Raw genomic sequence first — 27,356 nt, forward strand, 5'->3', positions numbered from 1 at the left:
AAGATGCTCAGTCAACACTAAATGCTGTGGAGGCTTTTCATGTACCTGCACATGCCTTGTTATCTAGAAATACTGCTGTGGACCTCACTGTTGAATATAGATGGTTTGTACTGTCATGTGGAAAGATGAAACTGTGAGCAATGGGAGTTAAAAGTGTGTATTGCTCAGTTTGGCAATGTCAAGGCTTTGTCTACGTGGTAGGGATGACTGAAAGAATGACATTGTGTTAGTTCACTAAAAAAAGTTGGTCAGTTTGCTTATGGCCTTTTTTTCCCCTTGATCAGATTCAGACTTCCTGGTTTTCCCTCTGTTGGACAAGGAAGGTGCAAAGCTACATCTTTGTGTAGATTCCTTCTTTCCTCTCTCACTTCTCGCATGGATTTTTTTTTTTTTTGGACCAAAATGAGACACTTTATGGTACCTATGAGCCTTGAAATGCTATTCTTGGTAGCATCCTTTCGTTTTCTGTCACATAAAGAGGTGGTTAAAGGTGGCATTGTTGGAGCAGTTTGGACTGTTTGAACTGCTTGTCCAGGCATTAATTATGTGGCTGTATTTTCCTCACACAATCTGCATCCATTTCCCTATTCGTTGGCTGTGCAGTCTGTAAATTTTTTGGGTTATGGGGCCCTATGTTTCTAATTTATGATGATTTCACTCAGTGTCATGGTTTAAACCCAGCCACGCAGCTTGTTCACTCACTCCCCCCCGCCTTCCTCCCCTAGCTCCCAGAGAGTTGGGGAGGAGAATCAGAAAAATGTAGTTCCCATGGGTTGAGATAAGAACAGTTTAATAACTAAGGTATAACACAAATCACTACTGCTACTACCAATAATAATAATAATAATAATAACAGTAAAGAAAATAACAAGTTAAGAGAATCCAACACGCCGGACCAAGCACCAGTTGATACCTTGTCCAACCCCCCCAGAGCTCCAGCCCTTCTGGGTAACTCTCGGTTACATCCTGGGCATGATGTGCTGCGGTATGGAATACCTCCTTGGCTAGTTTGGGTCAGGTGTCCTGTCTCTGCTTCCTCCCAGCTTCCCCTCCTCTCTGGCAGAGCATGAGCTCAGATAGTCCTTGGTCAGACTAAAAATTTGAGCAGTAACTAAAAACGTTGGTGTTATCAGTGCTATTCCCAGGCCAAAAGTCAAAACACAGCACTGCAGCAGCTACTAAGGAGAAAAATTGACTGCTACTGCTAAATGCAGGACACTTAGTCAACACACATCTTTATGCAGATTAAGTGTGCATTTCCTGGGGTTGTACAGCAGGTCCTCTTTTTCTCATTATGAGGTAGAAGTCAGTCTTGTGCCCAGTTAACTTGATTTTATGCTTTCCTTTCCTATTGGCAGCTCCTGCCCTCAGAAAAAATTAATCAGTGGGGGAAGATGAGGCTGTTGGATACAAAGATCATTTTTTCATGCAAATGTTCTTCTTTTTCTTTTCTTAAATAGCATTTCTGAAGGGAGCCACAGGAAGTGACATGTAGACTGTATTGTTTGGAAGTTTTTAGTATCTTACAGACCAGCTGGGAGCTTTAATTTCACATTGTGGTATATCTGTTTATCCTAGTTGAGTAATTTCTCAGAAAAAAAAATAGAATCTTACAATGTTTTGAGTTGGAAGGGACATTAAAGATAATCTAATTCCAATCCCCCTGCCACGGGCAAGGACACTTTCCACTAAACCAGGTTGATCCAAGCCCCATCCAACCCTCATATTCCCAGGGATGGGCATCCACCCAATTATGGGAAATATTAGTCCCAGTAAGTTCTTGTTCTTTATGCAGCAGTGATGAAAATTTGTAATTTTAACTATGAAGCTGACAGTGCATTGATTTCTTTCTTCCTGTGATTAGGGTAGGAGCTTATTCTATCTTCTTTTCAAGATTAGCCATAATAAATAGGATATTTTAGTGGACAGCATTAAATGTCTTAACTAAATTAAGGGGCAGAAATCTGTGTACACTTGCAATTGTAGGACACCTTTCGTGTTTGGTGCAGTGACTAAGCTGTTACATCTGCTTTGTATGTTATTACAGGAGGAGCTGTCAAAGATGCTAAGGGCACTTTTGAAACTGGGGTTTAATTGAGTGTAATGTAGCAAGTGTTCTGAATATGCATTTGATTAAGCCGGTAGCTGAAATCTTCCCCAAGATCTTTAGTGTTTTAAGATGTACATATTTGGTTTCCAGTCATCTTGTCCTAATGCTGGCAGAAACAGAGAAAGTCTTTCCATAAACCTTGGTTAGGTTAGGTTATATTTCCTTATATTCAAATATGTGGGTTTATGTTTGTTTTTTAATTGCATGGATGTTGCCTTTGTATTTTACTTGACAAATGAAAATCCAAAGGCATCTTTTTGGAGAGTTTTCAAAGGTTCAGTTTATATTTCCCAGATGAGTTATGTTATGTGTTTTATTATTTCTAAGGAAGACCTTTGGACTGCAATTTGGTTGGCCTCAAAATGTTTACTGCTGTTTGTTGTGTTTGTTAGTTAGCTTTGCTGTCTGGTGAACATAAGGATGTTATATGGCTATCCATTTAGCTTAACTAATCTCATGAAGCCCTTCTGACTGTATTTCACATGGCTTAATCCTGGACAGGGGGAGTCTGCATACTTCAGCAGAATGCATTTTAGGAGAGAGAGAGAAAACAAAACAGCTTTTGGTCAGTTATTCCTTGTTTACCAATGTACTGTAATTCTTGATCAACTCTGGAAACCAGATGTAAGGGCTTGTTTGAAATAGGTGTCTAAAGTTCTTGTATGTGCTGCATGCTTCTTGAGTTAGTCAAGGATTAGGCAAAAGCAAATGTCCATATGAAAAAGGACCCTATTAATTTGATTTGAGAAGCTAAGCTTACACCTGAGTAGAAATGTGTGATGTCTGAAATAAGTGTGCTTGTTCAAAACATATTCTTCTTCCCTGAAAGCCCTGCGGGTTTGCACTTGTGATGCAGTTGGCTCTCAGTTGATGCTTAATTAAAAACAAAAAAAAACCCAACAAAACAAAACAAAAATCCCCACAACAAAAAAAAAGCATTTAGCATGATTATTTAAATGAACTATTGATCCATATGATTCCATGCTGTCTGTGGTTAGAATTAGGTTAGGTTTATAGAATCATAGAATAGTTAGGATTGGAAAGGACCTCAAGATCATCTAGTTCCAACCCCCCTGCCATGGACAGGGACACCTCACATAAAACCATATCACCAAAGGCTTCATGCAACCTGGTCTTGAAACCCTAATCAGGCTTGAAGTTTCTTATGCTGATAGTGTCCATAAAATACACTCTCTTCCTGGATTTGTGGTTATGTTGAATGAAAGAAAGCAACCTTTATACCAAGATTTGGAAAGGCTTTTGAGGAAATGCTTGACCTGAGGGTAAGGTAGAGCATAATGAGAATGAATGCATGTTTACAAGAAGCTGTCATCTCCTGGCAGCCAAGCACATCTGCTGGACAGTGATGATATTCATAAGTGTCTGCCCTGTCTTCAGGAAACATGCTCTGGAGATGCAGAGAAAATCCCTGGGAATTCAGTTCCTGGTGCAGTGTGAGTCTCATCTTGGCTGGTGTGCACCCAGATCAACAGTAACTGTATTACATCTTTGCCTTATCCCCGGCCTACGTGCTGAAAGGACTATTCTCTCTCAGACATGTAGTATAAATCCCTGTTGTTCTTTGCAAGAGCTAGACTGTCTGCCCAAGTGTGTTCTAAGTAATGTGTTTCCACTGCTTTCTTATACAAGCTTTCAATTCATTTTTTTTCCCCTAGCATCAGTCTGTAGCTGATGCAATAGCTGATGCAGTAACATGTGGCCTGTCACAGAAACATGCCTGTTAACCAGGTGTGTAACCAAGCATCATTGCTTGGATCAGGTATAGGAGATACATCATGGTTGAGAGAGATACCCAGAGGAGTAGTGCCTGGAGATGCTGCATTTGAACTGAACAGTTGAGATAATGTCAGGCCAGAGTGGTAGTGCCCATAACACTGTGTTGGCACAGCTCTTCCAGGTGTGTCTGCCTCTCAGAAGGAATAAAGTAAAGTTCACAGACTGCATGAAATATTTGCAATCAAATACCAAATCAAGACAGTCTTCTTCCTACAAGCCTGGTCTGTGTAGGACAGACTGAACAAATGAATGTACATGCTCCAGGGGCAAGAGACTGGTTGTCTTGGTTTCAACTGGGACAGAGCTATTTTTCTTCCTAGTAGCTAATACAAAGCCATGTTTTGGCTTTAGTCTGAGAAGCAAGACTGGTACATTAGAGGGATCTGTGTGCTGGACCTGAAGAGCTGGAAATTATTTCTAGGGATACTCTAGAGCATTTGGATCATAGTCCTTTCTGTTGTTCAATATGTTCATCAACTTGGGTGATGACATATCTGCATTATCAGCAGAAGTGAACATAAACTAAAGGAAGTGCTCAATGAGGAAGGGCAGAGCCTCCATGGACATGGTCCTTAATAAATATGAAAATTCTACCAGCAGTAGCTTTTTTGAGGTTAAGCAAGGGGGATATTGGAGAGAATTCCAAAGGGAATTTCACAGCTTTGTTCAGTCTCACAGCATTAGCATCCTCCTTTCTTTCTTCTTTTTCTGTGTGTTTATCATTCTGTCTCTATAATCTTCATCCTGACTATGCAGTAGAACACTGGTGAGCAAGATTAATTCCCTCACATTTAGGGATTTTGTGCTTTGCCTGCTGGATGCAGAAAATTAAGACTTCTCTTCAGGAGCAAACAGTGCTAGAAGAGCAAACTCCTTCCTGCACTTTACTGTTTCTTTCTAGGGACAGCAATAAGAGTCTATGCCTGAATCATGATGGACTCTCCAATGCATGACTGGCAGCCTAGCAAAAACAGTACATCTACCTTAACTGGGAGATCACCCATGGACATGCTGGGAGCAGTAGCTTTGTCTTGCTTCAAGCTATCACAGAAATGCTGGGAGTGTGGGGAAAACGGTATTCCCATGAACCTGCACCTACTTCAAAAGGTCTTGGGTGTCAGTTTCCCTTGTAACTGGAGAAGCTGTTTTTTGTTCAGACATGTAACTTCATCTGAATAGTCACTACAGCCCCATGCTGGTGAGTCAGTTCTTGTAAAATCCTTTTCCATGTGGCTTCTGGCATATTGCTTGTTGGTGCTTAGTTTACAACTGCGATGTGAAAGGAGCAATGCTAATTACTTTTATAAATATTAGGCTGCATAGATCAGTATGTACATCATGGGATGTTTAGAAAAAACATTTTTGGCCTATTGAAGGTCACTGAGCCTAGCATGCCACCTGTGATCTTTAAGCACTGTAGTGACTGATCAAGGTTTGCTGTCTGAACAATGGCAAACAGCTGTAACCAGCAGAGAAGAGGCAGTGTTTGTGGTCACTAAGCTCAACATCTGGCATGGTTTTCAAAATACTTTAATCTTCTTCTCATTCCTGCATTGTTGTGTGTTTCAATTCTAGATTCTATTTAAGGGTCTAACACTAGGCTTGCCATGACTAGAAATCAACCCAAAATGGGAATTGATCCATCATCAGTCCATCTCATACGGTATTATGGGTTCTGGGCTAAAACTCTTATGTTCATTGTCCTGTTACCACATGGTGTGAATAAGACTATATGCTGGTCATTCTCGCAGAACGATTTTTTTTCTTTAAAAAATTGGGGGAAAATGCAAGGTAACTCTTTACTCTTTGAAAACTAGATACATATGTTGATTCATAGAAAAACTCTGAGAATTCACCAACAAAGTTTAAGTTGACAAGCAGGTATTCTTTTTTGCGGTGCTGAGAGGCACAGAGAGTAGCTGCTCCAAGCGTGCCCTGCTCGATCACCAAACAAGCTGTGACTGTATAATCATTAAACATACGTATTCATTACATTATCTGCATATTCATGAAGTTACTTATGCATCATATCTCTAGAAAATTCTTCCCACATGCGCACAGTAATGTGGTAGTTGTCTTTGGGACTCCTGGTGGTCGTTTCTTCATCATCTTCCTCTTCATCACTTCATCCTTTGGCTGAACTTTGGAGTTTGCCAGCCTTGTTGTCCATTTGCCAGCTCCTTAGTTGGTTTTGTTTCCCCTAAACATTAACTGAAGAGTTCTCTTGCTTATCATTGTTATAGAGTACACCTGGGGTCCAGGTCGCTTGGTTACAAGCAAAAGGTTCGTTCTATATACAATGACCTGTCCTTCATTCTGTCTTTCTTGTTCTTTTGCCTTCTCAACGTGCTCTCAACTTGTTTGCAGTGTGGAGAGACACTGGGTGAGAGCTAAAGTTCTGTAGTAACACACAGATGTAAGCTTATGACTGGTTACAGGATGACTTTTTACATGTTGGGGGTTTTTTAAAGAATTGCAGTGGAAATCTTGGGAGCTTTTCCTAAACATGACAAAGAAGACGTATGCATCCTGAGCATACCCACTATTTGGAGTATATTGCTAGTGTTACTGTGTGAACTTGTCCCTCACCTGTTGCTAGCCTGACTGTAGTGCAGAATTCTCTGCAGCCCAATAAAAGTGAGAGCATGTGTTCTGAACAGCTGTGCACTTGCTTTAAAAAATGCTAGATATCATGTTAGTTAAAAACCTCCAGGGCTTCAGCATCTATTTCAAGTTGTTTTTTTCCTTTGTTAGAAATTTGGACAGCAATTACATTCATTAATGATTTTTTTTTAAAAAATGTTGTCTACAGACATTTATAGAAGAGGACTTCTTCCTTTGCATTAGGTCTGATGTGCATGAATTGAGGCAAGTTTGAAATAATGCTGAATCTGCATTCACATAAGTTGTTAACCTTCTCTCTGAGTGAAGCAAATGTGCTGTGAAGCTGTATCACTTCAGATCCATGCTGAGGTGCTGGGATTATCAGTACTCCTCTTCTTGAAGTGCCTGAGGGTACTTTGCACCTCATCAGTGAGTATAAGGAGATAAGGCCAGAATGCACAGAGTCTTACTTCTTATGTTGGGAGAGACTGTAGTGTGTTGTGATTGCTGTAACTAGGTGTACAACTAGGTGTGGAAACCAGTTGTGCATAGAATGAATATCATTCCTCTATGTTTAAATCTTTCTCCTCCCCTACAATAATTTAGGCATTCTCTCTAATGTTTAACATTAGGGCACTGCTAAATCCTCTGGATAGTGCATATCGCTTACAAATGAGTGAAAATAAACATGAGCATTTTTTCTCCGCTCTACTACTGGGTAACTGTAAAGTCAGCCTTTTCCTGACAAAGTAACCATCTCCCCATCTGAGTTTGGAATAGAAAGAAATAATACCTATGTCCTGCCACTCAGTACATCAGTTGCATGCACAGAATTTTGTTTCTTTGGTTCAGTGTAAAAACATATTGTTCAGAATGGGTTTGAGTGAAAATATAAATGTCTTCGCCAGCCCACCACTCTGTTTCAGCATCTTCGTCTTGCTCCAGACTTGATGTAGTCTGGAAATGGACTAAATGGTGAAACTTGAATCACAAGCCTGAATATAAATTGAGGCTTTTTTCAGTTTCTTGTTGCTTTGTCTCATTAAGACACAAGTTACATCCAAAATGATGGGAACAGGATGTCCAGAACTTTGAAAGGTAGGTTAGTACAGTAATAGACTAGGTGAAGTTGCATTTGGAAGGAATGTAACTTCATTCGTGCAGTTTTACTGGCTCAGTGTCCAATAAATCTGGTGTATGTTTTTCCACAAAAATCAAAGTGAGGGAATGGATGCTTGGATGATTGAGAAAGGGAAACCACTAAGCTCAAAATGCCTCCTCTTTGGAAGACTCTGCATTGTGATGACAAAGAAGCAGAAATTTTTAAACTGCTTTGATCAGGAGGGTTACTTAGGCAAAACCTATCTACTTTCCTAATGCAAGCAATATTTTTTTTAACATAATTAATCTTGTGTTCCCACGACTAGTCTGTAGCTGTTCTGTGGAAGTGAGAAATGGCTGTGACAATCAGGATAGCCTAGGCTAGCTTATGGAAATCCATGTCTGGTCTCAGTCCATTTCCAACTTTGCCACTGTGTCAGTGTGCTCCCCGTACTGGTCTTCTTAAACTTAATCACTAGAAAGACCGGACAGGTACTTTGAGGGGCATACAGAAGCAATCTGCTGAAATACAGCTTGAACAGGACCTCATCCATAAATTTCCTGTTTTTTGACTGGATAGGGGATATGCATTCTGTGAAAGCATGCTGTTGCAGCAGGAAGAATGATTCCTGACAGCTGTTCACTATCCCATCTTGGGATGAAGGAGCAGAGGCTGGGCAGATGAGGTTGCAGGCTGGACTGGGGCTGTATGTGCATGTGTGGACTCTGTTGGCAGGAATTCTGGGTGCTTTTCAGCAGGAGGTGTGATGGAAGTGTATGTGACTGATACCACTGTGGTCTGCATGTAAAAGGAAGGGACTGCTGTAAACTCTGGCTAGGAGGAGTCAGAGCCACTTTACAGAGAGGAGGACATCAGTGGTACATCTTGCAGACTTACTGGTTCAGCCATCAGTCTTCCAAAATTGGTTCCAGTCCTGTTGTTGTTCTCTTACAATACTGTTCAAAAGCAGAATAGAAGAGATTTGTTATATGAAGAATCAGCAGCTTGGGAAGATATGTATGTTGGTGGGGTTTTTTTTCAGGAGTACTTTCTCAATCATTCTTTCAATACTATATTTTCTCTTACTCTGATCAGTTTGTTTTTTTCTTTATACAGCTCTTCATCAAGGACTGTAGCAATAGGACAAGGGGTAATGGGTTCAAATGTAAACAGGGGAAGTTCAGGGTAGATATGAGGAAGAAATTCTTTACTGTGAGGGTGGTGAGGCACTGGAACAGGTTGCCCAAAGAAGTGGTGAATGCCCCATCCCTAACAGTGTTCAAGGCCAGGGTGGACAGACCCTTGGGCAACATGGTTTAGTGTGAGGCATCCCTGCTCATGGCAGAGTGGTTCAAACTGGATGATGTTAAGGTCCTAACTATTCTGTGATTCTATAGGATGGTACAGTAAGTTTTAGTTAAGCATGTGAGGAAGCAAACAAAATGCTTCTTGGAAGGAACAAGACAGCCTTTCAACTGTGGTATTTTGTCATCTTCATTGTTCTTAGCCTGCTAGTAAATGGATAGGATTTTTGCCTGCTGACTTTGCATCTGAAATCTGAAAGTCTCTAGTGGCAAAACATGACTGAACCCTTAAGTAAAGGTTTCTGACATCAACTGTAATATGGTAGCCATAGCTTCTCCTGCATCTTTGTTTTGTTTCATAACCCAAACCAGAAGAGATTTTTCTTATCCTTAAAAATAAACGAGACTCTGACACCAAACCAATAAATTGAGGCTAAACAAAATTTATTGCTCAAACTCAATTAAACCTTCAGCAACATGAACTACTGATTCTGGATGTCACATGGTTTTGACACTTCTCTGCTGACTCTTAAATTTTATGACCAATGATCCAAAATGCCTCACCTAAGGAAGAGAGGGCTCCCAACCTCAAGGAGTTTCCTGGGACAGCATGCTTACTCAAGAGGGGAATCCCCTGCTGCAGGCCTCCTGCTCTGAGGAGGACTGGTTCCAAACAGCTCTCCACTAGGGCTCCATTTATACCCTGGTCAAATCTGAGCTGTGGTCAGTCATGGTTTTGTAGACCCCAAGGGCTCAGGACCTAACTTCCTTGCCTTTGTATTTGCTGACCTTCATCACACAGGTAAGACAAGAACTATGCATGTGCGAAACTCTCCTGGGTTTGTGTCTATGGGAAGAAGCTTCTGCAGGCTTTGATCAAGTCTTTGTCAGGGCTTTTGTTAGGGCGTGTGTACCTGCCACAGGTTTGAAGATTCAGCCTGTTCTGTGCTTGCCACAGAGACTGAACATCCTGCCACATCAGTTTACAAGCCTTTTAATATGGTTTCACAACAGTGTCATAAAATGAGTTTAAAACTTCAGTGGAAAGTGGCCAGAAACACAGCTTCTTTTGTGCTCTATGTGTTTTATGTAGGCAGGCAACAACATACAGCTTCTCTCCTCTCGTTTCTGTCTGCGAAGAACTTTGCTTTAAAGTGCTGTTTTGGAGGAGCTCAAATGCCTATGAAAACTTGGTGGTTCATTACTACCTGGGTTGTTTAAACTATTAGAGACTGTTTTCTGCAGGAGCAGCCTGCCTTTCTGGATGGGGTCAGGTACGTCTTGTCTGTTTTGGTGTGTGTTGATGTGCTGATACGTTCATTTCTTTCTGTCATCCCTACTGAAGCAAAGACCTAGGAAGCCTACAGTGTGTTATGCTTGCTGATGGACTGTTGTCCTACTCTGACAGAATTTCTCGAGCAGTATCAATGTGCACGAAACTAGGATGGAAATACTCAGTCTTCATCTGAGCTTGCTCTTGGTTCTGTCTTACTCAGTTTCACATGCTGGTGGCTTGGGAGTGGAAGCATACAGCTTGGTTTTATGAAGCAGGATGTAGGTATGCAAAACTGATACTGTTGTAGGTCAGACTAGCAATTGAGAACAACAAACCAGGCAAACTAGGAGGAAATAAGGAAACTTGCCTGGAGGAACTCTGGGCTTGCTTTGAGTTCTGCATTCATTTTCTGCAGGATGGGTAGTTTGAAAACCTATGTGAAGAAGCAGTAGGTTTTGTGGCTGTTGTGCTGTTGCCGATCTTGTCTGGTCTGTCAAACAGTTGCACATGGCTGGGATGGGCTGCAAGGCAGGGAAGTGTGATGGCATAGCTGAGCCCTCTTGAGTTGTTCCTCAGCAAGTCCTGCAGTAGCTGTCATGGCTGTAATGCAGCCTGAGGTGGGCTAGAAGGTGTCGGTGCTGCTGCCTCAATTGAAATAGAAAGGCAAGAAAGAGGCAAAGGAAAAAAACGTGGTGTATTTCAGATACACCATTGCTTTTGTATGTTAGGCCAACTAGCACTTATTATTGGCCTTTTGTTTGGTTGTGAAATGCACCACCACTGAGAAAACTTGGCGTTGTGGTAGAATATAGGACCTATCAGCAGGCAGCCTCTCCCTACAATTTTTTTTTCCTTAAAAAAAAAAAGAATTCTGTATCTTTTTTTTTTTAAAAAAAAACTAAATACCCAGCAAAAGACCCCAGCTTTATGCTATTGTTCCTTTGGGTGTGGTTTTGTGCATTGGAAGTGTTTGCAAGCACATTGGTTAATGGTTTAAAGATGCATATTGGAAAATAAGAGTCTAGCTGGAAAACTTGCGAGAAAGTGTTAACTCATTTGTATGTGTCAAGATTATGACTGAAATCAACTTATATAACTCTTCATGATTTGTGATACTTCTGTTGCAAAAAGGGGAGAACTGATTTATGGTGTTTGCGTGACTGTGGTTTCCTGTCCAGAACAGTAAGGTCTGTTCATAATGATGCTCTGCTGAATGCTGGATAGATTTCTTTGCTGTTGTTAGATCTCTGTTTAAGCACAAACACTCTTGGTTATGACCTGATAGACTGTGTATTTTAAAGCATATTATCAATAGCAGCACACATTAAAAAAACACTTCATGTTCTGTACTGCTAGGTAGAAGCATTATTAAATGGGAAATAAACAATGCTGCATTACTAACAGATTACTCTATAAGAGGACTTTCAAGTAAGAATCAGTATCTACATGGGGTTTGACTGAATAGTATAGTAATTGCAGACAAATCTGCAAACAAGTGCAAGGTACTGAATGTTAGCAGCTGAACAGGTCAGCACAGAGTATTTGAAGTCTTACAAATTCCTTCCATCAACCAGTTGCTGAGCTAACTCAATGAGTAAGGGATCATAGGGTGAGAGGGATAAGACAAAATATTTTACTAGCAATTCCAGTGTTCATATCCCTGTCACTTCTTCTGGGATAGCAAGTCAGCTGTGTATAATTTCATGCAAAGCCTTGGATTGTGAAAAGCAAAATCTGTGACTGGATGTGTTGACAACTGAGCAGCTTCCTTGTGCTACTCAAGTGGAGGCAGAATTCTAAATTAAACTATTTTGTCTTCAGAGCTGAACAGCAAATGTAAACCATCTTTCATGTCTACGCATCCAACAGATGGTGGTTAGTCTTCATTAAAATACTTAACGTATTGATCAGAATTCCTAGATTGTGCCACTAGGTCAACTGGAGTGTCAGAACAGAAAGATTGCAACTAGGACAGCACTTTCCTTGGTAAAGCAAATCAAAGCGGGTAAAATTGCAAACTGTTTCTTGCAATTTACCATTTGCAAAATTGCAGACAGTCACTGTAGCAACTTGCAGTAAACAGGAAAAGAGCAGATGGTTTAGCATGCAGATGCTCCATGGCTTTTAAGTCTTGCCAGAGGATGAAACAGAGTACTGCTAGTGCCTGCTCTTGCTGGAATACTGGTCAAAGGGGAAATATATCTTGTATGTGCATCAGATATCACTTCCAAAGCTTTGACTTTTTTTTGTTTTCATTACATTTTTTTCTGAAAAATTACAACAAAGATAAAATGATGGGCATTAGTCATCAGGGAAGCTTCAGGCTGTATTTTGAGCTCTTTGTTTGGCTTTTTAATCACAATTTCACATTCATTCACAGCCTAGATGTTTCTTTAGAAACAATGAACATTTCAAATGTCTGTGTTGCTTTTCACCATGTAAGTCACTATGTAGTCTGTGGAAGAAGTCTATTTTAGGAGTTTTTAAGCAACAGTCTCTCCCTGCTTTGTACTCTAGGGGGAATGCTAGCAGGTGGCTAGAAGAAGATACGAGCACATCTCATCTGGCTTTGTTAAATCAGACATGGCACCTCTTCTGGCTACATGAGTCTACCATCTCAGTATACCATATGTTTTTCATGTATGCAGTTTCTTCCCCAGTATGTATCATAAGGCAATTAAGTCTGGAGGGAAACCTCTCTCCACTATCCCCTTCTTCTCTGCCCCTTCTTGATCCCAAGTAAGGCCATGTTTAAAGTTAGCTATGTGCAGAGAAGATAAGCCTTCTCTGGGTCATTCTTATTGAACTTAAACCTCTGTCTGTAAGGGAAATAGTTGAATATTTTATCTTGATTTTAATAAACTCAATTTTCTCACATCTAGATGTCCCTTGCAATATTATCTTGTATATATAAATGCAGATAAATATTTAAACTCACTAAAAATGTTTTGATCAGTGCTTATTTCATTCAGTGATTTTGAGTAAGCTTTCAGTAAGTAGAGACTCTCACAAGCAGACAAGATTCAAGCAAATCTTTCTTCTGTGTAAGCATTGAATGGCATATTATCAATAGGTTCTTCTTCCACTCCTTTTGCCTCTTAAGGTGATTTCTTTGAAGAAATAAGATTGTGTGCCTGAAGTGAGCTGTCAAGGACATCAGTAGCAGCCATGAGTAGCAATAACTGCAGGAAATAATAGTTATATATGCTGCAAGCTTCTCTGTCCTGATACTGGAGAGTGTTAGCTTGTTTAAAATAGCTACCGTTTTGGTGTTAGAATGTTTCTTTCAGAGAACTAATTCTGCTAGTGCTAATCTCTTCTATGTCTTCTGGAGAAGTCTGTAGAGAGTAAGTAGCTAACCAGAATCAAAGCACCTCTGAAGAGGTAAAATATGCAAAAATTATGAATTCTAAGATGGCAGTTATAATGCTTAATCTCTGCTTTATTTAACAGGAAATTAGGTGTTGAGGAAGAAAGGCTTTGTAGAATAAACTTGTGCTTTCAGGGAACTTCTTTATTTCTTTGCCTCTGCCATTAAAGAAATATGTCTCCAAGGACAGTTTTCATGTCCTTTAGAAGCAGCACCGCCTCAAATCTATCAAGATTTTGTTTTCTTCCCATGTGTTTTGTATTTTTTTAATCTGCCTCTCGATGCCATCAACATCCCCTGCTCATTTTCCCTGCCCCTCCCCTCCTCTGGAAAAAATCCTGTACTTCCTGTTCTCTTTGTCAGAGTATGCTTGCTTGTTTATTTTAGCTCAACACATGCGTTCTGTGGAAGATAATAATGTTTTTTCTTGCTGATTTATTGATACTTCTCATAAGGAGACTTCTTCCCTCCTGCCCTTGCTCTGACTGGCCTAATAGCCTTTCTTTATCTGGACTGTTGGAATGTAAAGTTGGTTTGAAAGCTTCTTCCTGGGGTTATGAATCATACTTGGACTTAAGTAAGATTTCCATGATGCAGACAGTTTCCAAGACATTGCTTTTCACATCAAGAGATTATGCCGAGCTCTTACACCAAGGCAGAGAAACAAATGTCTGTCATTCATTCCTGGAAAGTGGCTCATTTCTGAGTCACTTGGCTTCTGTTCAGAAGCAAAAATGATGGAAGATTTTCTCATATCCAGCTTTTCTGTAGCAAATTCTGGAATCATGAGCATTGGCAGGCAGTCGCTGCAGTCTCAAAGGAAAACAACCTTCCCTGATATTGGAATATTATTGGTGTTCTCTTGTGTCCCAGCAGTTGGAGGCATCCAGCTGGACCTCGAAGCAGAGCAGAAAGCAGCTTGACTTCTGATGGCCTGAGGTGAAATTTGAGCAGAGGTAAAACTTAGCTTCTGTGATGAATAGTCTTTGAACTAGTACAATGAGAATTCTGCAGCATGACTTCTAAAATGTTTCCAGGTTTCTTGGCCAAGATGGTGAAAAGAAACATTGATGGTGAGGCTTGGAATAAGTAAGTAGTTGGCTAAGTATTTCTGGCCTGTTTATGGAGAGAGAGAGGAAATGGATTCAGTGGGAACAAATGTTCTTGTGTCAGGGGGATGTTTGCATTAGCATCTGCCTTTGCCTCTGGCAAAGTGACAAGTTTTTGGTTCATTTGTAGCCTACCTATTTACTCCATGCAAACAGCTCACTGCCCTTTACTGCAGCTACTTGATGGTTCCATGGCATTGGAAACCTCAAGAGCAGAGCATATGGAGAGCAAAGGTTTGGGCCAGTTCAGCAAGACCTGTTCCCTGATAATTCCATATGAGACTTGGCTTTCTATGTTCAGACCTTGCTCCAGTGTGGCCTTCTGCTAGAGATGACCACTCTGTCAGGGTAATATCTGGGGAGGTGCATCAGGTATTCGCCAGTACCTCAGTGTAACTCTGTACCTTCCCAAGTTTCTATTTACAGATTTTCAATGGTGTGTAAGAGTACTGGGGATACAAGTGTCTGCAGTCCATGAACAGGCCTTATGGTTTAGTTTAGTTTAGGTTTTTTTTTTCATTTCATTTATATTTTTAGTGTGGTGCTCTTCTAGTTATCCCAGGCTTATCTGTAAAAAAACAGCATGCTGCAGCAAGTCCTCCAAACACTTTGCAGACTCTGGGCTCTTGAATATGAAATATTTGAAACCACATTTCAGAAGTTCTGCTGCTTGTAACTTTGCTCTGACTATCCTAGTTGAAGACAGGTTAGCCTGTTCCCTAACAGCTGAAACACTCCCTCTTTCTGAGGCATTTTGTTTATACAGGAGAACAACATGCAAATAGTGAGCTCAGGCAAGGGATTTTTGTTTGTTTGCTTGCTTTAATTAAACATCCAGATCTTTCTGATGATAAATGTTTAGTTTATTTGTGTGCCTTGAAAACTTGACACCAGAAAGATCTGTGATTTCCAGATAAAGTTTGTTCAAGGCTAAGATCTTTGCAGCTGGAATTATCTCATAGATTAGAATGATGTAAATGTACTAAGTGAAAATAGCATCCCAGTGGTATTTGCTGCAGGTTGGTTATAGTTTTGCATATTGTAGAGTTGATAGGAGGCTGCATTTTTCATGTGGTTAGCAGGAAACTAAATCCAGGTCACTAGGTTTGAAGCTGTTTAAATGAGCTGACCTCTGGGAAGACGACATTAGTGAATCAACAACCATCTGTATGAGACCTGCATGAATTCTTAAAGCTGACAGCTGTGCTTTGTACAATCCTATTCCAGCACCGTGTTTACACATTAACGTGTGTTAAATGACTAAACAATGTGCTGGGCTTCCTTCAGAAAGGAACAAAGTTAAGTGCATGCACAAATGACCTGGAAGAGTCATTGTACTTTCATTCAAGGGCTTCTATAAATGCTAGGTTTTCAAAAGTTGATCTTACATGTCACTACTGTTTCCAGCATGTTACCTTCAGATAGTCTCACTAGGATAGGGTTTGTTGGTAGGGAAAAGTAGCAGAGGAGGTACTAGGACTATTATTTTAAATCCTGCACCAGCCCTGGAATCTGTAGCTGAAGTGGAGATGGGTCTTTTTATCACAGTTGCATACCACAGCTGGTATATGTGGGTCAGTACACTTTGGACTCTGACAAAACAGCTTTATTGTGCTGCACTTGATTAGTTAATGTGTCTGTATCTAATTAGATTATAAATCTATTTCTCAGTGGAGCATGCATAAATTACTGGTTGCTGTTTGAGTGATAAAAAAACTAATATGCCTGTGTTACCACAGATGCTGTCAACTCCTTGCAGGTAAAATGTTTAAAAGCTTTTCCAGTAGAACAGAGGAGGTTATAAAAATCAAGGGGTTTATATGACTTAGTGCTTTGTTTCTTGCAGGCTAAGACTCTTTCTGCATGTTGGATGTAAACAAGCAAGATGTGTTTCTACTGTGATGCAGGAACCTGCCTTTACTTCCTAACTTGCCCAACAAAGTTTATAGCTCAGTGTCTTTCACCAGACAGGAAAACAAAATCTGTTACAAGTACTTAAGTTGACAGAATCTTTCTGTATCTGAAATTCCCTACACAATTGTTGCAGGATTCCTACATGTTGTTTGTATCATATTTCATCCAAAGAAATGTTGCAAAAGGGCTGTAAAACAGCTTTAAATTTATTACTGCCTGATGAAACTTATGGGCATTCTTGATTTGGAAAAACAGGATTTTTTTTTTAAGAGAGCAGTTACCTTGTTTGACCTCTTGTTACTGCATGCTTTAGTTTGAGATGAAGGAAATATCTCTTGGCATCTGTATGCTGTAGAAGAATCTGATTGTTTTGTTATCTTGCTTCCTCTTGGAAGGAAAGCTGTAAAAGCTCACCTACTGGGTTCTATAAGCAAATATTACTGTCTTCAGAGTTTCCTTTGTTAGCTTTTTAGCTGTTCTGTTTTCTTGATACCTTCCCTAATTTACTCCAAACTCAACTGAGGAATACAGTGCATCTATGAGTAATGCTGCTGAATTATTTAAGACTATTAAGAGGTTTAGTGTGGTTGCTGGAAAGTTATCTTGAGGTTAACTGCTCCCCTGTGGATCTTTTTTTGGTTCTGTACGTGTTTGTCAGAATTGTTCATCAAACAGGAAGAAGAATGTCAGATTCAGTCTTGTACCTTATAATCTTGTGTTCCCAGATGTCTCAGTTTCTGTACCTTGCTTGTCAGGTTCTTGGTTTTACACTGGAGCCTGATTCTGTTATAACTGCTAATCTATAACTGCTAACACCATTTGTGAGGGTCTTTTAGCCAGCTAGCAAAAAAAGTTACTTCAAAACCTTAGTTATTTCTTCTAGTAGCTAAATAATTTATTGAGCATAATTCTATATGTATAAAATGCATAAACATGTACTCTTCTGTGTCAGCAGTAAGAATTCAAAAGATACAATTAATAAAAGTGAAAAATTTAAAAAAAAGGTGAAATTATCACAGTTTTGAGCTCCCTGGCCATTCCAGACTATTTCAGCACTTAGAGCTGTCGTTGATTAGAGACTGCATGAAAACCATGAGAAATGCTTCATCACAAATGTTCTGTTGCTTTCAACTATTTAATTCTCAGATATCAAGTCTGCATTGAACTATCTGTGTATAATGCTTGAGGTGCAGATTGAGCATTGTTGTCTATTACTGAAAGCAACTATTGATGTTTTTACTTCTATGAAAGTTAAATTTTACAAATCCTCTTCCAATGTATTAAGTAAAAAAAATGGAATTTCAAGCAAATTTGTAGGAAGCTTTATAAAAAAGGCTGTATGTGTGTGTATATGTATGCACACATATATTTTTGTATATGTGTGTAGATATATTCTCCTTCTTCCACTTCTTCACTCTCCCTAAGTTTTAGTTTTGCCTAGAGAAACTTTTCTGCTTTAGGATCAAATATTTTTAGTTTTTCTAATTGAGCATGAATTATGAATGAGTAGCATAACACCTTCTATTTACAGGTATTTTTTCCTGGGTGGTCTGGTTCTTTGGTCCTTTCTGTAAAGTCTCTGATTTAGTAGGACTGTGGCTTTTCTTCTCAGAAATGCAGATTTCCTGATGTATCAGTGGCTGGCTTCACAGTACTGAAAATCAGATACATACCATGTTTCTGACTTTAAAAGAAAAATAAAAATATCTTCTTATCTCAGAGAATTTATCTGAGAGAGTGTTGGCTGTGTATACTTTCTAATACAGGTTTTTCTTAATGCATCATTTTTTCCTTCATCAAAATTCTTTTGAAAAGATAGGTGAAAGACAAAGACTGTGTTTTAATTAAAAAGCTTTAAAGCACTTTTTTCAAATAAGTTGCCCTTTAAGATACCTTTTTCTAGGTTTTGCTTGGATTGAAAGGTGGTAATGTGGTTGTCATTCATAGCTAGGAACTATCATGACCTATCTTGCTTGAATTTACCCCACTGATTTTGGTGTATATTGTGTAAAGTTTGCTGTATTTGTATTGTATAAGCTTTTTATTTTTTTTCCAAATAATAAGGGTACTCTTTCATATTGTTTTCAATATTGTAGACATTACACAGTACTTTTGAAATGGTTTGGAGGAATTAGAAATTACTTGGTTGTAATATTCATGCTGATAGATGAATTGATGAATGAATTTTGTTATGAGAATGAAAAGAACAGCTCTAAATATTTACTTAGGTTTGTGGGTTAAAAGCTGTCTTCCTTCTACCTGTGATATCGTCTAATAAAAAATCCTATTCAGTCAGGGTCAGATGAAACAGGTTATCCATGACCACATTCAGTCAAGTCTTGTGTATCTCCACATATGGAGACTCTCCAGGCAACCTGTTTCACTGTTTCACCATTATCACAGCAAAAAGGTGTTTTCTTGTGTTCAGATGGAATTTCATGTACTTTGATTTGCTTTTTGTCCTGTCACTTGGCTTTGTCATTCGTCTTCTCTCTCTGCCATTGAGTATTTATATTGACAAGGACCTCACTGAAACTTACCTTCCCTAGGCTGACCAGTCCCAGGTCTCAGGCTCTCCTCATAAGAAAAATGCTCTAGTCGTATATAAGCTTCATTGACGTTTTCTGCCATTGCTCCAGTATGTCTATGTCTGTCTTTCACTGGGGAGGTGAGAACAGTCCAGATGTGTCCTCACCAATGCTGAGTAGAAGGGAAGAATCACATCCCTTGACCTGCTTTCAATGTTTATCTTAATGCAACCCAGGTTAGTACAGGCCCTCTTTATCTTAAGGGTGCATGCTGGCTCATGTTTAACTTGCTGTCATAGAGAACCCCAAAGTTCTCTGCTGAGTTGCTTTTCAGCCAGTTAGCAATTTTCCAGTATCCCTGGGTCCTTCTAGATGAGAGCAGAGCCTGGTCAATCATCCACTATGTCCCGTTTTGTATCAGTAGATGGAGTGACCGTGGGTTTGTCTAGCTAAGGCTCTGCAAACTCCAAAGAATGGAGACTTCTCCCATAACCTACATGATGATCTATCCTAGGATTGTGCTACAGACCGGTGGAAGAAGGTTCCCCAAATGTTCCACTTGGATCTCTCAAGCTATATCTTAGATCTGTTTCTCTTTATGGCATATTCTGACAATCGTAGAATCATAGAATAGTTAGGGTTGGAAAGGTCCTTAGGATTATCTAGTTCCAAACCCCCTGCCACCTCACACTAAATCATATCACCCAAGATTTCATTCAACCTAGCCTTGAACACTGACAGGGATGGAGCATTCACAACCTCCCTGGGCAAGCCATTCCAGTGCCTCACCACCCTAACAGTAAAGGATTTCTTCCTTATATCCAATCTAAACCTCTGCTGCTTAAGTTTCAACCCGTTAACCTTTGTCCTATCACTACAGTCCCTAATGAATAGTCCCTCACCAGCATCCCTGTAGGCCCCCTTAATACAATGCACAAGGGCTCTGACTGCTCCACATGCAGCTGAGAGCTGCTGTCACATCCCCCTCTTGGCCTTCTCCTTACCAGAGTAACAAAACCATCTCTTCTTGTCATAGACCCTTGGACCTTGCTCTCTTGGTAGCTCTGCACTGGCTTTTTTCCAGTTCTGTAAGCTAGCTTGCTCCTTGCACACTACTTTTAGGGAGTGTGCAGACTACTCATAGATAAAACCCACCTCTTGGTAGGGTCCTACTATAAGGGTGTAGTCTCCCTGGGGCCAGCATGAAGGCCTGACAGCTTGACCCTTGATTTGCTAGCTGTGCTTCCCCTTACAAAACCCTGTTTCTGGTTTGCTGTATTCATGAGGGCAGTATATTGTTTCTTTTTATGAAGTTTCAGGATGTTTATTTTTCATAAGATCAGTGTTGGTTTACAGAAATAAGTGTTTTTTGATACAATGTGAGCTAAGCTCTAGTTACCAGTGCTTTTGTTTAGTGTTCTTACTCTAGTTCAAGCTTATTTTCTGCTGGTATTATGTTCTTACTCTAGTCCTAGTAATTGTTTGCTGATATTCTGTAGAGGTAACTGCAAAGAATTTTTTATTAACGTATTGTACTGTGGTATTTTTTGTGATCTTTATATCTTCGAATTGCAGCCATGAAGGGTCTTCTCTTAAAGATTTAACTGCATACACAAATTTCTGTTCTGTGGGTTCAGATTACAGTTCCTTGTAAGTGTGCTTTACACACACTGCCAGGGATGGTGTGCTTCCTGTAATCTGACTCTATGCAAGCTAGGGAAGGTTGTTGGAGGCATGGTACTGTGTGTGCTCCAGTTGTTAACCAGAGAAAACTTGCTTCCAGCCAGTTACCAAATGCAGAGTTTAGAGTCTTGTGCAAGCTTGCCATCTGTATAATTATGTGGCTATTAGGGACTAGATGGAAGTTGAGTGCTGTAGAATTACCAACTGTAATGATAAGGCATGGTTAGCAGTGATGCTGACACAATTTTCTTTCTTGCCAACAGAGTTTCAGAAGCAGGAAGGGATGAAGTCCCATAAAAAAAACATGCAGCTCTATGACACGCCCTATGAACCAGAAGGCAGTGGTGTGGAATCTGATTCTGAAAGTGTGGTGAGTCACCGTTTACGGGAAAGCAAATTGCCACAGGATGATGACAGGCCTGCAGATGAATATGATCAGCCATGGGAGTGGAACAAAGTCACCATCCCAGCTCTGGCAGGTAGGATTCCTAGACCCCAACCAGGAAGTTCTCTCTCACACTCATAGTATATGTACTTGCCTTGGGAGAATTAAAGTGTTTCTGCTCTTCTACTGTGTCTCTCTCTCTGTGTGTGTGTGTGTGTATGTATGTGTAGGAATCTCTGGAAAGCAAATGTGGGTAGTCTCAATTCTTTACCTGTTGCAGAAATGTGGACCTTTTGTATGGCTCTTCAACTGACCTGCTGTCAATCATATCAGCACTCCTTGCCCTTACCCCCATTTTAATGCGTGTTGTGTATATAGTGTTCATTCTTTAGTGGCTCTAACACAAAGGAGTTGCTTTCCAAAATTCTTAAATTGTGGGGCAATTCTTATGGGGGCAGGAAAAAAAATAGTGGAGTAACATGCATGCAGTAACATACTTAGTAAAGAGTTTCTTGGTATTTAGAGTATTCTCATTATAACGGCAAGCATTTCTTTGGATATGCTAGATTAATGGTTGGACTGGATGGTCTTAAAGGTCTTTTCCAACTTAAATGATTCTATGATTTAATGTAGAACTTGATTTTGGATTAATCTCTGAACTGGTGAAGTTCTCCCATATCAGAACTTGTCAGTCAGGGAGATAGGACAAAAGATGTTTTCTGTCTCTGTGAATGTCTGTGCTTGGTGTTGGTTAAACTTCTCTTCTTTCTTTTATTTGTTTTTCCTTTTGATGCTTTGCAGGAATAGTGATAGGGGGCTTCGTTCAGTGAATATGTGATTCCAGGGCTTTTTCTTTCAAAAAGCCTCTGTGTGCCCAGCAAAGCCCAGCTATATCAGTTGGTCTGACTATGTTCCAGGGTGCTCTTGTAGGGTACTAGAATCATACATGCTCTGTGATTTTCTCCTCAGTAGTATGTTCTTGTGAAAACCTATGTCTAGGAACAAAAGTTGTTTCCCATCGTTTTTAGGAGTTAGCTTGGCAGAAGGTTTGGAAAGGAGAGTTGTATGTGGTGATAGTTGTGGAGATGAGGAGGGAAGAAAAAGAGATGTGATTCTGGGAGGGAGCATGGGAAAAATCCTGAGAGCAATGGTTAGTAGTCAGCATGCATTTACCCTGGGTAAATCCTGCTTGACAAACCTGTTTGCTTTCTGCATTGAAACTGCTAGATCTGTTAATAGAAAGAGAGCAGTAAGTGTCATCTGTGTCGAACTTCAGCCTGCAGCAGGCTGTGCTGTAGCATCAGCTGTGCTAGCTGATTTGAAATGCTGTAGCCTAGAAGGGTGGACTACTAGATGCATGAAAACCTGTCAAGGTCACTGACCTCAAAGGATAGTGCTTAGTGATTCATATTCTTCTCAGAGTTTGGTTAGAAGTGTGATTCTTCAGGGGATCTGTTCTGGAGTTCTTCCTGTTTAGCATCTTTATCAGTAACCTCGAGGAGGAGGAGAGGGAATGCACCTCATCAAGTTTGGAATGATATCAAATGGGGAGGGTGTGTGTGTGTAGAGCTGTCATTCAGAGGGATCTGGACAGGCTGGAGAAATGGGCTGACAACTGGCCTACAAAATGCAACCAGGACAAACTCAATACCTGCATCTGGAGCAGACTAACTCCCTGCAGTGATACAGACTGAAGACTGGCTGACTTGCTGGGTTCCAGCTTTGCTGATAGGAGTTAAGGAGTCCTGGGGGAATGGGGACTAAATGTATGTTGAGAACTGGACTTGCTTAGCCTGTAGAAGAGGAAGTTTTGAGGGGATGCCTATGAGGAAAACTTCAAGAAAGTGGAGCCAGATTCTTCACAAATGAGCAAGCGTGATGGAAAAATGAGACATGTTGAATCAGGAGAGGTTCTGAGTCAATACTGGAGATTTATTTTCCTCTGCAAGGACAGTCAGGCATTGGAACAAATTGCCCAGGAAGTCGTTACAATCCCCATCTTCGAATTTTTTCATCCTGTGTGGAGGGAGGACTGGATAAAGTTTGGAACAACCTAATCTGATCACGTAGCAGACCCCTGCCTGGAGCAGGTGAGATCGGACACCTGCCACAGTCCCTTTCCACTTGAGTTATTCTGTGATTTTGCAGTTCCATGTGCCATGATATTGCCACACTGCAGAAATGAAAACTGACTTCTCTCCACAGCTACAAAGGTCTGCTGCTCTGTAAACAGAGTTTCTTATGACTGTACCCTTCTTGAGTGTTTCTGACCTCTTCCCCTAATGGGTAGGTGGATGTGGATGACAGAGATGTGGCTCTTTTTTAGCACAGTGGAGTAGTGTTGTGGTGATCTGTTGTGAGACTGATTCTGCCTCTCTGCTTCATTTGTTCTTACATCTTCAGATTGTGGTTGATTTGGGTTTGTTGCCAAGCCAAGCTAATATCTGCAGTATCCATCCTGTGAAATGTGGGTGGGAGAGACAAAAGGATGAAACTAAAGCAGCTGCTTAGAAAAGAAACTTCATGTTCAGCATTCCCTTTCCCCTTGTTGGGCTCCTATGGAACAGAAGAGAAGTGTGGAGACAGTGTTCTCACAGGAAAATGGATATTTGGTACATGAGCTCTGAATAACTCCGAGGGATACAGCAAGGCCGTGAGAGGCCCGAGGAAGCCTAAGCAAGCAAGATAAAAAGAAGCTGTAATTCACTGAGTTATGAGAACTGTGGACTGTTGGCAAGCGTTCGAGGTCAAGTTCTCACACCTGTACTTAACCAATTATATGTTAGTCACTGAGGGTCCTCAAGACAAGTATGCAATCATGATATGCCAAATTGCTGTAGGTGTGTGTAAGCAATAGTATATAAGGAGTTAATGCTTTGCAATAAAGGGCTTTTTGTCTGAACATGTTGGTCTCTGACTGAGTCCTTTCCACGGCAGAGAAGGTTAGAGAAAAATGATTTCTAATTTCTGGCAGCATGGTTTCCTCTGGCATGCAAGCTGTTAATAATCTTGCAGAGTTCCAGGCTCAGACACTTTCCCATTAAGCATATGCTGATAGTTCTTTCAAGGCTGGAATTAAACCAGCATACAGTTCTATTGGATGCTGTGCAGGTAAAGTAGCCTCTCCCCAAAGAGCATGAGCTTTAATACAGAAGTCTAACCTGCTCGTTTGGCTTCTAGTATGTTACAGAGTTCTGCTGCTGAGTTCTGCCTGGTGGAAGCAGACTTTGGCTCAGGCTTGTCTGAGCTCACTCAACCCCTTTGCTGGACTTGTGCTGGGACATTGCCTGGCTGTCAGATCCTGGCTATGATTTGGGATAATCTGTTTTGTGTCAAGATAGGGACACATCTCACTAGGTTTCCAGTGCCATAATAGCTTTTTTTTTTTTGCAGATGCTGATTATCAGTCTGGTTTATGTGTGTAAAGCTTTCTGCTTTGGGTTTATGCTGTAGCACTAATAGCTGCTTTGGGTTTAAGCTATAGCACTGATGCCTGCCCCAGTTCAGTACACATTTCCAAGCCTTTTCATGTGTCCCTAGGATGGCAGCAATGCTGCCTTTGCCTAGGCGAAGGCATATGTGCAGCCTCCAGGTCCTGAAAGATAAGCCTTAATATGCATCAACATAGTCAACAGTAACTCTATTGTAGAGGTAGGATGTCTGCTACCTGAAAAGATAAAAAAGTTACTCAGAGTACATATAGGGGCTGTGTAGAGCCACAGTCAGTGTATTTGCAGTGGGTCTTAGGCTGCTCTCTACATTTTTTCCCAGGGAATTTCTCTACTCTCCATTCCAAATTCTGGAGAGTTTTCACCATTTTCCCTCTGCCATATCTGCTTCTTGTCCATCTTTCATTTGTGGTTGTCTTTTACCCTCTCTTATGACCCACAGAATTGCATCTGTGTTAAGTCTCATTTGCCTTTCTAGCTGACACTTGTTGCCACTCTGTTACCTTCTTACATCACCTTGAGATTTCTCCCACCTTCAGACACCTACTCCCTATCACCCAAAACCCTTTCCTATTAGCTGTGTGTGCATTTCTGCCCACAAAGAAGGATGTTGCGCTTCTTTATTCAAACCCATTCTTCTAGACCTTTGGGCTAGGCCAGATGCCATGGGAATGTGTGGGCTACCGTGACTACAGATTGCAGGTGAACAGCTGCAGAGAGGCTGAACAGTTAATTCTTGCTGACTGTCAGCTGAAATACTTCCAGTTATTTTTTGCCAGTCTGTCTAGTGTTTGCTTGGCTGGAGGCATGTTCAGCCGTTCTTGTGTGTGTTCTAGGACAAGTTGGGGTTACAGCTACTTGAGAACAAAGAATATTTTGTTTGAAGGTGAGAGGGTAAGTAAAGCCTTTGGACTGAATAAAAGACCGTCGAGGGCAGCGTGTCTTTGTGACTTCTAAGCACTGTTGCTGGGGCTGGCATCATGCTGACATTGTGGAGCAAGCTATGTACAGCCTTCCCCAGGGACTTCTGCTGTTAACTATAGTGCTGAAAGATTTCTCTCTGTGTGGCAAAGCTGGAGTGCAGCATTTTGCTTGCCTGAAGCTTGAGTTCTTCAAGAAACAAATTTGGTTTTATTTTCCTTGGAGGCTGTACGGCTGAAGCCGAAATGTGGTTTTGATGGCTTTTATGGGAATTAAGCAGGTCTTGTTAGACCTCTTGCTGAGCCAGGCAAACTAGTTTGCCTAGAAGAGCTGAGGCTGGCAGAGTAGATTGAATGGAGTAGTTTTGTGGTACATCAGCCTGCCTGGGAAGGGAGAGCCCAGTTCAGGAATGTCAGATTTACACTAGCTCCCAAATGAGCCAATAAAGCCTTTCCGGTTTCTCATATGGGGCAGCAAACCTTTGGATAAAGCAAATACATGTAAAATCTGTAAGTCCTGTCTTGGGTATTGCTTTACAAAATAAGTGAGCCTCTGTTACAAAGAGGGCCATGTGGCACTAGTTTTCAGCACTGATCCTGAGCTCCTTGACAGCTGCTGTTGTACAGAAAGCCTAGGACTTTGACACTTGAAGTAGAGAATTTCAGGCATGAATCCACCAACAGAGGAGCATGGCACCAGCTACAGGGTGGGGGGAGGAGAGGCCACATGAACTGTGAGGAAGGGTCAGGCATGCACTCAGTTCCATAACTGCAACGGCTATATAAACAGAAGTACTACAGCAGTGAAAAACTATATTTCCTGCTGCATGTAGCCAAGCTTCTGAACCTTCACTGTATATACTGTAGCTTTGGTTAAAAAGGGACTATACTCGGCCCTGATAACAGCATTGCATGGGTTGGTGCCTGACTGGGTATCACACTTGTCAGTTTAATATGCCTGGATATCCCTTTCAGACTCCTTCTTCCTGCCAATTTAGTTCTTTCTCACTGCACCCCCCCCCCAAAAAAAAACAGACAAAAACATGAAAGAGCAAGAGTTTTGAGATATGCCTGAGCGTTTCAGACAGATAAAACATACAAAAGCATCGAAATTTGTACTCTTTTTGGAGAACAGATCCTACTTCTAACCATCACATTATAAAGATATTGCTGTTTATGAAGCTGAGTTTCATGTTTGTCCTATGAACTAATTTTTTGGTGTGAAAGGTGTTGGTTGGTCAGAAGCTGACATTACATTCACCAGTTTTCACAGAGTTCACAAACTATATCCAGGTGGTTTTCTTACATTTGAAATAATAGCTCTGTTCATATATGTCACTGGCAAGTACACACATGCAGTATTTCTCCTTGTTATGCTGATCAGCTTTCATTACCTAGGTAATGAGGTTAAATCTCAATTTTAAGAAATAACAAGTATATTTCTGCCATGCATACTTCAGAATATGATGAAATACATTAATCCAATTTTTGCAATAATTTGCGCCTACTTTTTCTGAATAGAAAATTTGGAAGTGGCCTAAGCACAGAAGGAAGGCATACAAATACCTCTATTTTGTATGCATTATGTTTTTTAACATTACAGTTACCTTCCTGTGGTATATTGTCACATTAAAACAATAAGTACTACAGCCACATGCCTAAGTGGCTGTGTAAATGCATGAGATCTACAGCATGCTGTTGTCCTTGTACCATTTTCTTTGATCTTGAAGCTCACAGGTCTTGAAACTCATAGGGGAGTTGATTGCACTGTGTGTGTTTGTACACATTTTGTTGATTGCCTCCTG

General features: G+C 40.6%; 1 protein-coding gene across 1 annotated transcript in view; it reads left to right on the forward strand.

The window, feature by feature from the left end:
* Positions 1-27,356, forward strand: part of SHB (SH2 domain containing adaptor protein B) — a 63,343-nt gene that overhangs the window by 16,591 nt on the left and 19,396 nt on the right. The window contains exon 3 of the mRNA XM_005143439.3: positions 21,061-21,276. Coding sequence (XP_005143496.2) covers positions 21,061-21,276 — 216 coding nt within the window. The remainder of the gene's footprint in view (positions 1-21,060; positions 21,277-27,356) is intronic.

This window comes from Melopsittacus undulatus, chromosome Z, assembly GCF_012275295.1.
Source record: "Melopsittacus undulatus isolate bMelUnd1 chromosome Z, bMelUnd1.mat.Z, whole genome shotgun sequence".
NCBI lineage: Eukaryota > Metazoa > Chordata > Aves > Psittaciformes > Psittaculidae > Melopsittacus > Melopsittacus undulatus.